Here is a 12376-nt window from a genome sequence, read left to right on the forward strand (position 1 = left end):
ACGAAATTAGGGTATGACAATGTGCAACATGAAATTGTTTCTTACGTGTGAACATAAATAACATCAAGTTGCCTTTCAAATGTACGAACGTGTATACGAATGAAATGTGAACATATAGCTAAAATGACATTAAAAATGGAGTGGGTAGGTAGCAAAATGCCTTGGAAAACATGTATGGATAGTTTGACAAGTAGCGTAAGGAATTTCTTTGCAAAAACAAAAGTAGCGGCATCTTATAGGATGTCGTTCATCGAGGGAAAGATAGGTATAAATGTATGAATATCCTAGGAGGACCCGCGTATTAACGCGTAAGCATTCCTTTCAAAATTCGTATGGATATTCATGCTTTGTTGGAAAAAGGGTACGCTGTTTGGCTTGATCTGGCTTTCATTTTGATTAAGTTTTCTTGAAATAACTTTCCAAATGTCTTTGCAGGAAATGGCTCCGAAGAAACACTCCACGAAGAGGTCTAGAAGAGACGCCACAGGAGAAGGGTCCAGTGCCGCCCCCGAGTTTGATAGTCATCGTTTCCGGAGTGCCGATCACCAGCAGTGCTTCGAGGCCATCAGAGGATGGTCGTTCCACAGGGAGAGGCGTGTCCGGCTCAGGGAGGATGAGTATATAGACTTTTAGGAGGAGATAGCTCGCAGACGTTGGACATCGCTGGTGACTCCCATGGCCAAATTTGACCCTGAGATAGTTCTGGAGTTCTATGCTAATGCTTGGCCCACGGAGGAGGGAATGCGAGACATGCATTCATGGGTGAGGGGTTAGTGGATTCCCTTTGACGCAAACGCCCTCAGCCAGTTCCTGGGTGACCCGCTAGTTTTGGAGGAAGGCCAACAGTGTGAGTTCAGCCAAAGGAGGAACAGGGCCGACGGGTTCGATGAGGAAGCCATTGCCCAGCTGTTGTGCACACCGGGGCAGGATTTCACCCGGACCGCTGCAGGGAGGCGGGTGCGGATCATGCGCACCAGCATGACCACTTTGACCCAGACATGGATGACACTGCTGCTCAACAATGTCTTGCCTAGCGATCACAACTCCGATCTCCCTCTGCCTAAGTGCCAGTTGGTGTATGCCATCGTGAAGGTTTTCCACCGTTCTTCATCGTTCTTCTTCGTTCTTCAGTCTTCAACCGGTAAGTTCCCAAAATCAAACCTTTCAATTCATTCGATGTGCCCTTAGTGGTCCCCACTTGTTTTGCGTGCTTTTATTTTTATTTCGTTTACTTTCCGTACCCCCTTTTGACGTGCTTTAACCATTTATTTAAGTCGTTTTCTCGCCTAAATCAAAAATAAAATAAATTTCCACTGATTATTTGAGTTGTAATATCTTTTAATCTCTGTTAGAATAAAATCCGACCGATCTTTCACGCCGTTACCATGTTTAAAACCAAAAAGAGACAAAATAATAATATAATAATAAAAAAATATCTTTAAATAAAAAAAAATCAATCGGACATTTTTTTCTTTGGGATTTTCTTTCTTAGTCGAAATGACTAATAACCAAAGTGAAACTAAGGCTAAAATCAACTCACAAATCAAGCTTTTGTCATCACCTAAAAACCATTTTAAAGGTTCAACACCTTGAAATGGTCCTCTTTGCTTTTATTGGTTAGATGTGGACTTTTAAAAGCCTAAAATCAACACATAACTTTGTCACCTCTTTCAAAAAACCAAGAGATCATTAATGGTCCAATGCCTTAATGTTTTCTCTCCTTTCAAAAGAATCAAGAGATCGTTTAATGGTCCAACGCCTTAAATGACCTTTTGTTCAGTCAAAATATATCTTGCAAAAAAGATAAAAACAACTTAACCAACGTTCAGTTCTCAAAGAACTATGTAGGTCTGATTTCCTTATCACAATTGAGGAATACGTAGGAACAAGGGAAACACCCTTGTCGACCACAAAAAGATAAAAATATAAAAAGCATAAAAACACCAAAAGACATAAAAAAGGGAAAACATCTTGAAGTCATGTTTGCACACTTGATTAAAGGTTGTCGTCCCTTGTGACGGACGCGTGGGGTGCTAATACCTTCCCCGTGCGTAAATGCAACTCCAGAACCTTTCAAACTTAAAGTTCGTAGACCACACCCTTTTCGGTTTTTCCGACGTTTTCCTCGAATAAACGTTGGTGGTGACTCCGCACATTTTCCTTTCTTGGAAGACACACCCACAAGTCTCGCGTCGCCCTTTTGCCGAAGGGTAGGTTGACACTTGACATCATCAAAATAATTCTTGCAGCTTTGCTTCTACAAAAAATACCTGAATATCCTCCCAAATAAAGTCCTTCTGAGCAATAGGGACCTCTTTCCAGTTCTCGTACGTGACGGCCACCTTATCTCGCGCTACAATCCCCAAATATGTTCTTAATTTCTTCCTGTGGGGACCGTCGGCCTTGCCGGTAGCAGGATCAACATGGACCACTGGTCTCTTAGCACCAGGTGGTCTAGTAGACAAGGATCATAGACGTGACACTTTGCGTGTCCGCTTCACGGTAGGAGGCGAAGCTATTGCGTCAGAAAGAGGAGGAGGAGGAGGAGGAGGAGGAGAAAGAGAAGGAGGAGGAGGAGGCGATGCAGGTGGAGAAGCCATGATCCTTTATACAAAATAACCAGGGTTAATAAACATTACAAAAAACAATTGTATGACTTAAGTAAATCAATCTAGCAAAATCAAATATATAAATAGAAAATTACATTAGAGGATGTTAATTAATTCCACTATGTAACTAACCGTTGAACTGGCAGTAGGGAGGGTAGAGTAAATGTCATTTAGTTCTATGGCATATAAGGCTAGGGAGTCCAGATTGGAGAGGTTAGGCTCAGACTTTTGGGAGGGACTTAAGTGCCCATGACATTTTCTTTTACCATTAAAATCATTTTTCATCAAACTTCAACATTCAGCCACTAAGGATTAAATTCATAGATAGGTTGATCCTAATCCCTAAACTTAAGGTATAGATTCTTGCTCACTGTATATAAATATTGCACTCATTATCATAAAAAATATCCTAATCCCTAACTCAAATTCAGTTCATCATGCAAAGCCATAATTAGGTTGATTTGTTTTATAATTATTTCCATATTGAGGTGGTGCATTCTGGCAATGATTGTGACTTCTACCCAAAACTTAGCATCTCCACCTGTGACATTCTTAAGTCACTTCACTACCACCACTCTATGGTCATACGAATGCAGCAAGCCATACGAATGCAACAAGCATATGATTGACTTAATCACAATTTTTTTGCATAAAAAATATCATGATTTAATTCATTTTTCAATCATTTATTTTGTAGTGTTAAATAAAATTCAGTTCACTAAAGATATAAAAGAGATAAGTATAATAGTATAGCTCTCAAATGACATGACACATCCCACCTATTTTTATATAGTAAAATAGAGAGCAGAGAGATCCCTCTGCTGCCTAATAAGTAATATTGTAATAACATCTACAAAATTGAAAATTTGTTCTTTTGCTCTTTAACTAAAAGTATTATTGGTTGATGCCAGATTGCAAAAGTTGGTGGCATAACACAAGGATCTCTCCTATCAATACCTATTCAATACAATCAAAGGCCATAATTAATCACATTTTATCCTATATTTCGATGAGATATATCACTTGGTACAAATAGAAAGTGGGATTTACGTGAGTTCCACTAAGAACAAGTTAAGCAAGTGGTTGCATATAACTTACTAAAACCTGCAACTTGTTTGTGGCAGAAATTCTCCACTTATGTAATTTCCCTTGGTAAATAAAAGCCAGAGATATAGGTGGCTAGGCAAGCTAGGTTTAAAGGTTAATTACCAAATCCTACATATATAGGTTCTTTAGAACAAAGCGAATACACAAGGAAAAACCAAATTAGTCATTGATCATTGTTCAATCTTAATTGTCACCTTCCTCTTGTCAATTTCCTTGGTGATTTATTCTCACAGAGTCATAGCATCTTAGAAATAGCTCAGAAATCCAGCAATCAAAACGATTGGCATTTCAAACCAGGCGTCAAAACCCGAAATCAAAATACTAGCCAAACATAATTAATTATCTTAAAATCACTTTTTAATAAACTTATTCAAATACAATATTAATTTTAGTTATAATTATTATACATATAATTGATTATTAAGGTAATTTAATTTTTGTTGTTGTCTCAAACACATCTCTAGAAAAAAAAGGTCACAACTCACAAGTGTCTTTCAAAGACCAAAACTCAATAAAATGACATGTTTCATATATGTAAATCATTTATAGGATTTCATATATATTTTTATTTGGAAACCAAAGGTGGGCATTAAACATAATAAAATGATAAAAAGCACAACTGTGAAAACAATAAATTGAAAATTGTCCAAACAATTAAGAAAATAATTGCCAAATTTGACGAGTTCACGCAAACACTAACTAATTTAGTTTAATACTAAAAAATAGAAGATAAAAAATTAAAATAATTCAAAGCATATGAAAAATTTGGAACCAAAACAGACATTGTTAACTGAATTTACAAGTATTCCAGGTGCATTCTATATAGATAAAACAGAGTGATAGAAATAGAAATGAGAACTAAAACACGAGAAGCCAATAGTATTCCAGAGTGTTGTCGTGCATGCAATGTTATGTAGGGAACTTAACTACAATGAAGGAATGGATCAGGTATTAACCGCATAAATCATCATAAAAAAATTTGAACCTCCATTTCTCATATATGTTATTCATTATTTAAAACATGAAAACTTTAGATGATCACCAGAGTGCACAATCTAGAATGAGTACAACCAAAATAAGCTCTAACCATTCAAAAACCTCCAATTAATATACCAGCAATGCCTCTAAGAAAATATTGGCAGCATTAAGACCTAATACAACTCAAATGATGCAAATAAACATGCTTTAGCATTTAACTCTTGTTTGCAAAATCACCACAAGAAATAAACAGACAAAAACAAAATTTGGTTCTACTTTCAATAATCAGTAATCAGGGTTAAATAGAGTTGGCTATAAGAGATAAAGCATTCTAAATAACAAGAGTTTCAGCTTGGTTGGTTATCTGAATCACTAAGAATTACTAGTGATTGAACTGAACCTACAAATACAATACACTGCATTGAGAACCAAAATTAGACCACTAGTGTTGCATAGGGCGGAAGGCACGACAGGGAATTTTGTAATCAAATGAGCCTAAGATCTTAATTGGGCAGTACATATATAAATCAAATGAGCCAGTCCAAGAAACTAGATTGGAATCAAGTAATCAATAATAATAAAAAAAGTTTTACCTATGGTCCTACCCAATTTATGTGACATTTGTAATAATCAAGAGATATCTAATCCTTTTATTTGATACTCAATTACTCCTCTGGTCGGCCTATTTTGAGATAAAGTGATATCTTTAATCACAATTCTGTTCCTAAACTTAAGAATCAAATCTCAGATTTTAGTTAGGAACTCAAGTGTCAAATCACTTGTATGAAGGACTTCTAGTTGATTTGACGTTCATTGCAGTATAACATGGAAGCTGGGGGAAAGGAGCAGAAGTTGAATGACTTGAAGGTAGCTTTTGACATGTATGACACTGAAAGTTGTGGGTTTATAAACCCTAAGAGCTTGAAACAGATGCTTAAGAAGATGGGTGAGTCCAAATCCATTGATGAGTGCAAATCTATGATCAAAAAGTTTGATTTTAAAGGGGATGGTGTCCTAAGCTTTAAAGAATTCAGAATTATGATGCAGTGAGGCATGTATGTATAAATGTTGATTCTGTATAGTGTGAATTTGAAATTTGATTGATTTTTTTGCACATCCAATGTATAACACTATAAAATGGGATAAATACATTGGTCTTTAGATTTCACCTCAATAAACAAAGTTGATGCTTCACGTGGTTGCAACTTTTGAATGACCTCTGCAGCTACTTCCTGCAAGAAACAACATAGATTAATAAACATTACAAAAAAAATTGTATGGCTTATGTAAATGAATCTAGCAAAATCAAATATATAAATAGAAAATTACATTAGACGATGTTAATTAATTCTCCTTCATCATGATCATTACGATTAGCATGAACGTCGTCAGGTTCTTCTTCTTCGACAACGTTAGGAGTGATTTCTGTGGACAAAGGACTAACATAGGTGTCCATGTATGAATCATCATCTTCTACATTAACACCAATTGTTTTGCCCTGTAGAACCACGCACCACCTTTCATCACAAGGGTCTTGCATGTAAACTACTTGTCTAGCTTGTTCTACCATGATGAAAGGGTCATTGTGGTAACCAAGTTTCTTTAGGTCTACCAACGTAAATCCTATATCATCGGTGCGCACACCGGTGTTGCTGTCAACCCATTTACATTTGAAAACACAAACAGTAAATTTCACATAGTTAAGCTCCCAAATTTTATCAATGAACCCAAAGTAAGGGATGGAAGCTACACAGGGATTGGTGTCATGCACACTTGCGAAGTGTTGAGATTCAGCCCTTAGGGTGACCCCACTGTTCTGCATTGTACTTTTGTCATCTTATGCTTTTGTGTAAAATGAATACTTGTTTATGTCATATCCTTGTCAAGTTATAACATTTCTTTTAGGCCCATCTACTAGCTTTCTTAATGTTTCTGAAGCATTTTCATCTGTAAAGATTGTATCTTTAAACCAATCACAGAAAGTCTTGTTATGCTTTTTCAACACCCAATTCTTTGACATTTTTGGATTATTCTGTTTGACTAAAGCTTCATGCTTAAGTATGTATGGCAAAACTTCATTACTGTTGTTCAAGACATACAAGTGAGCTTGTAACAAATCTTCTAGACTTGGAGTGATCACATGCAGTCCTCTTGAACCCTTACCACCCACTCTGTCATCATGCCGAGACTCAGGAAGGCCAACAGGTTTAGCCTTCTCAATGTATTCTGAACAAAATTTAATGGCTTCTTCTACAATGTACCTCTCAACAATAGATGCTTCTGAACGATATAGATTCTTTGTATACCCCTTTAATATCTTCATGTATCGCTCAACCGGGTACATCCACCGCAAATAAACAAGACCACAACATTTGATTTCTCTCACCAAATGCACAATCAAGTGAATCATGATGTCAAAGAAAGCAGGGGGAAAATACATCTCCAACTGGCACAGTATAATTACGACCTCATTTTCCAACTCATCAAACTTGACAGGATCAACGACTTTGCTACATATGGCATGGAAGAAAAAGCACAGGCAAGTTATGGCTAACCTGACTTTGTTTGGCAAGATGTCTCGTATAGCCACGGCTAACAATTGTTGCATCAACACGTGACAATCGTGAGACTTTAACCCTACAAGCTTAAGCTCCTTCAACTGCACAAGGCTCTTAATATTTGAAGAGTATCCTTGTGGAACCTTCACCTGACGAAGACACTGACAAAAACTTATCTTCTCCTTTTTGGACAAAGTATGACAAGCTGGGGCAAGTAAATTTTCTTCCCATCAGACCTTGGATGCAACTGTGATCGTATCCCCATCTTAGCTAGATCTTGACGGGTACTTAACCCATCCTTCGTCTTGCCTTGAATGTTAAGGAGCGTCCCAATCACACTGTCACATACATTTTTCTCCACATGCATAACATCAATACAATGTCTAACGTCTAGATCAGACCAGTAGGATGATCAAAGAAATTGGACCTCTTCTTCCATATGCAAGTCTTACTTTTATCCTTCTTTTGGGTCTTTCCAAATACAGTATTCAGGTGTTGAACCCACTGGTATACCTGCTCACTAGTCAATGGTATCGGTGCAATATCATGCTCCTGACTTCCATTAAAAGCTTTTTTCAATCGTCTATAAGGATGATTGAGTGTTAGAAAGCGGCGATGCCTACTATAGATTGTTTTTCTTCCATGTTTTAGTTGTATGTAGCTTGTGTTTTCTTCACAGATGGGGCATGCATGATGACCCTTAACACTGTAACCGCTGAGATTCCCATATGCTAGAAAGTCATTAATGGTACAAAAAAACATTCCACGCATTTCAAATGTCTCCTTGCGAAATGCATCAAACACTACAACCCCCTCGTCCCACAACTTTCTCAGATCTTCAACCGACGGACTTAGATAAACGTCAATGTCATTTCCTGATCATAGACAACATCATGTATTTTCGCTTCATGCACAACGAAGGAGGCAAATTGTAAATTACTAGCAGAACTGGCCATGAACTGTGTTGAGTGCTTAAGGTGCCATATGGATTCATTCCATCACTGTCTAGTCCAAGTCTAAGATTTCTTGGCTCATTCCCGAAATCCGGATACAAACCATCAATCTTCTTCCACTGTGAGCAATCAGCCGGATGACGGACCATTCCATCATAAATCCTTCCATTTGCATGCCATGTAAGGTCTTTTGCGTCGTCCTCATTATCAAAAAGACGCTTAAACCTTGGAATGATTGGAAGATACCACAAAACCTTCACTGGAGGGCCCTTGTTGGAGTTTTCATCATAACTTTTTTCCTCTTCATCCTTCACTTTGTATCGTGAAGTCCCACAGATAGGGCATTTGGACATTTCTTGGAATTCATGCCAGTACAGTATGCAATCATTGGGGCAAGCATGAATCTTCTGATAGTCCATACCCATCAGACACAATATCTTTTTCAACTTATAGTAAGTTTTAGGCAACGTGTTGTCCTCTGGAAGCAGATTGTGCACTACCTGAAGTAGTGAGGAAAAACTTTTGTCACTCCACCCATACCTCGCCTTCACATTAACCAGACTTAACACCGCAGACAACAACGTTAAGGAATTATTGCACCCCATATACAAAGTCTTCTTTGAATCACTCTGCAATCCTTCATACATAGGGGCGTGAGCTTGCTGAAAAGACTCTTGTCCAAGGTCACAAATCATGTCCTTCAAGCGATCTCCCATTTCTAAATCAAACAGTTCAGATTGGGACTTACTCTGCATGTCTGTCACTTCACCATGCCATATCCATGTCGTGTAATTCTTCTTAATCCCATCATGATGCAATCCTCCCCCCCAAGGGCATTGGATAGAAGACTCCAAGAAGATTGGGCCAAAGATGCAAGAGAAGGCCCTAAGGTTCTCATGAGCCTTAGGCTAGATTTTGGGCCCATGGGCTAAGTATGAGCCCACTTATCTTTGTACATATTAGATTAGGATTTCATTATTTTTGGGCCTTGTATTTAGGGCTCCATAATGTAGGTAGGGTACCCTAGAAATATATGATTTTTCAGTCCTTGTATTTTAAGGCACCTAGACTAGTTTTTGTATTAGGGGTAGTTTTGTAATTTCATATGCACTAAGTGAATATTTGATGTATGTGTTGGGAAATAAATTTAATTTAATTGGTATAAGGCCAATCCAATTAAATTTTAGAGGGGGAGGTGAGCATTTGCTTACTACACCTCATTGCCACATCATATAGTGACACTTTGTACATGTCCTTCATGCTTTACATGTCTCATGACACCTAAGCACACTTAGTGTAGAATCTTGGAATTGATCTTGGATTAGTGGGCTGAACCATAAATAAAATTCACTAATCATAATTAGTGGAATTTTGGCTCCAAAGTTTGGCTCCACAAATTCAAGTGAAATTTGAATTGAAATTCAAATTTTCCTCCAATTTTGTGTGACACTTAGGCTATAAATAGAGGCCATGTGTGTGAATTTTCTTTAACTTTGATCATTTTAAAATTAAACTTCAGATTTAAGAGCTCTTTTAGAGCACATAATTTCGTGCTCTTCTCTTCCTCTCCCTTCATTCATCTCCTTCTTCCTCCAAGCTCTTATCCATGGTCTCTTATGGTGGTGAGCTTCTTCTAGACTCATCTTCTCCTTGAAGTGGCGTCTCCTCTCTCTCTTCATTCTCCATTCCGCTTCCATTCATCTTCCAAGAAGAAAAGGAATCCATTGATGAAGAAGATCCTAGGCCTACAAGCTCCAATGGAGCTTACATCATGTGGTATCAAGAGCATCTTCATCTAGGTGATGTTCTTTTGCTTCCCCTATCTTTTTGTTCGGTAAATTCTCTTTAATTCCTTGTTCTTCATTTTATTCTCCATGTATATCCTCCATTGTCTTGTGGTTTGGTGCTGTTTAGAGTAGATTCAAAAAAAAAATAAACCGATTAAATCTTAGATCTACACTTGTTCTTGCATTTCTATGGTTCAAATTTTGTAGATTTCTCTTGAATCATGTTTTTGTGTTGATTTTATGTTCTATCATTTTTCATTCATAATATTCTTGTGCTGAACCTTAGATTTAAATTTTCTTCCAAAATATTGATTAGAAAAAAAACACAAAAATCTAAGTGTAAATCACTTAATCCATGTTGTCATAGAGTCATGTTTAGTCATAGTAATTGTCACATTATGTTCTAAGTTTGTGTTGAATTTTTATTTTGTTGATTGAATTCTAGATACATTTGTTCAAGTATTCTTGTCATTCTTAGCCTATCTTTTTAATTTTGAGTCTAATTCATGCATGTTATTTAGTTCATAACATGTTCTAAATCAATTCCTAGAAGTAGTCTTGTTGAACTCTTTTTTTTTTTCTATGTTTCCTACATGATGCCTATGATGAAGTTGAGTTGTGGTGCTGAGTTGTGGCTATATTTGTGAATCAAAATAAGTCTTAAGCTCTCTTGAATTGTGTTATTCAAGATAATTGAGCATAAGCAAACACAAATTGCAACTATCCAAGCCTTAAGCAACATAAACACTACTCTTGATTTCTAGGTTGAAATCACTGGTGCTGGCGGCTTGAACATACGAACTTGTATAAATTACTGGGAATTGGTCACTGCGTTTTTTGAGCTGAAAGTTTTACTAAATTTTCTAGACATCTGGAAAAAAATTATGAAAAAAGAACCAAGCCATTTGGATTAAAGGAAAAAATAAGAAAAATCACACAAATTGTCAGAAAAATTAGTGTCCAGGAAAAAAAAAGTGAAAGGGAAGTGTGCTTGTGGTTTTGGCTCAAAATTTGTTTTATAATTGGTGCCTATTTTATACCAATCCTAGTTCTGAAATTTCAATTGAAAATTATTGTGAAAACAAGTGCCAAAACTAGAGTACTCTAGAGCCATTCTAGGTTTCTCTTTGAGTCCTAGCTTGCTTTTGTGTGCTTTTCATTGCTTTAATTGTTGAATAATCCTTGAAAATTTGTCTTGTTAAAACTCTATTGGTTTAGCTTTCATTTCATTTTTTTTGTCTTTGGTTATTTCTTGTCTCTTTGTTTCCTTGCTTGTGATTTGCCATATAGGGAATTGGAAAGGAGGATTGGTGCCATACCTTGAAGAATTTGAGTCAAGAAGCAAGGGGCCAACCACCTTAAGAGCTATTGGACTAAGAAGCACTCCAAATTGAGTGAAACACTAAAGAGAGAATAGCCACCACAATTGAGAACTTTTTCTTTTGTAATTTTGTAATTGGCAATTTGCTTTGCTTTCAAATTTTGTAACAAAAAGGCCTTTCATTGGAAGTAAGTTGGGAGCCTCCAATAGGTCACCCTACTTCCATTTGTGTGTAATAATTTTAGGCAATTTTCCCTTAGGATAGTGAGTGTTTTGTTGGGAACCTTAAATGAGGTCATCCAAACACTCTTAGGATCCACCTAGTTTGCATTTCTTGCACTTTAATTTCTTGCTTACTTTCATAGCTTATTTCCTTTACCCTCCATTGTCAAACCGCCTAGATAGCTTGCCTTTTACCAATTAGTTTTTACCTTATCTTTCACACCTCTTTTAGTGTTCATTTTGGCTAGTTTCAACCATAGTTTCTTTTACCTTTTGTTTTCAAACCCCCAACAAGAAAGAACCATAACTTAGGAACCAACATGAGTCTTCATTCTTCATCTAGTGTTAATGGTGAGGGTTATACTCCTAAGGACCCCTTGTATAAGATATTAGATGAGTTGAGATCCCTTAAGTTGTGGAAAGAAAAACAAGAGAGAAAAGAAAAAGGTAGAAAAAGAGTGGAAGAAATAAGTCAAGATGAAAGAGAGAAAATAAGAGAGGAAGAAAAAAGAAAAATAATGAAAGAAATGAAAAGAGAAAAACATGCCTCCTATAGTAGTCATGACTCTTGCAAGAGTTAAAGTGAAGAACTTAGCGACTATTATAGAGGGTGCCATAGTTCACATACTAAACATCACTCCCAAAGAAGAGAAAAGGATAGAGGGCCTCAAGAGGTTAACATTAGCCTCCCATATTTCCATGGAAAAGATAATGTTGAGGCCTACTTAGATTGGGAAATGAAGGTTGAGCAACTCTTTGCTTGCCATCATATTAGCGAAGAGAGAAAAGTTCCATTGGCTACCCTTATCTTTCAAGGGTATGCCTTCTATTGGTGGACTTC

At 36.9% G+C, this 12376-nt stretch overlaps 1 protein-coding gene across 1 annotated transcript; it reads left to right on the top strand.

The window, feature by feature from the left end:
- The first annotated feature begins 438 nt into the window (after positions 1-438).
- On the top strand, positions 439-5744 carry LOC121173544 (putative calcium-binding protein CML19). The gene is made up of 3 exons (XM_041009598.1): positions 439-617; positions 4634-4664; positions 5514-5744. Exons 1-3 carry the CDS (start codon positions 439-441, stop codon positions 5742-5744), a joined length of 441 nt encoding a protein of 146 aa, XP_040865532.1.
- The last annotated feature ends 6632 nt before the right edge of the window (positions 5745-12376 follow it).

Source organism: Glycine max, chromosome 15 (assembly GCF_000004515.6).
Source record: "Glycine max cultivar Williams 82 chromosome 15, Glycine_max_v4.0, whole genome shotgun sequence".
In the NCBI taxonomy this organism is placed as follows: Eukaryota; Viridiplantae; Streptophyta; class Magnoliopsida; order Fabales; family Fabaceae; genus Glycine; species Glycine max.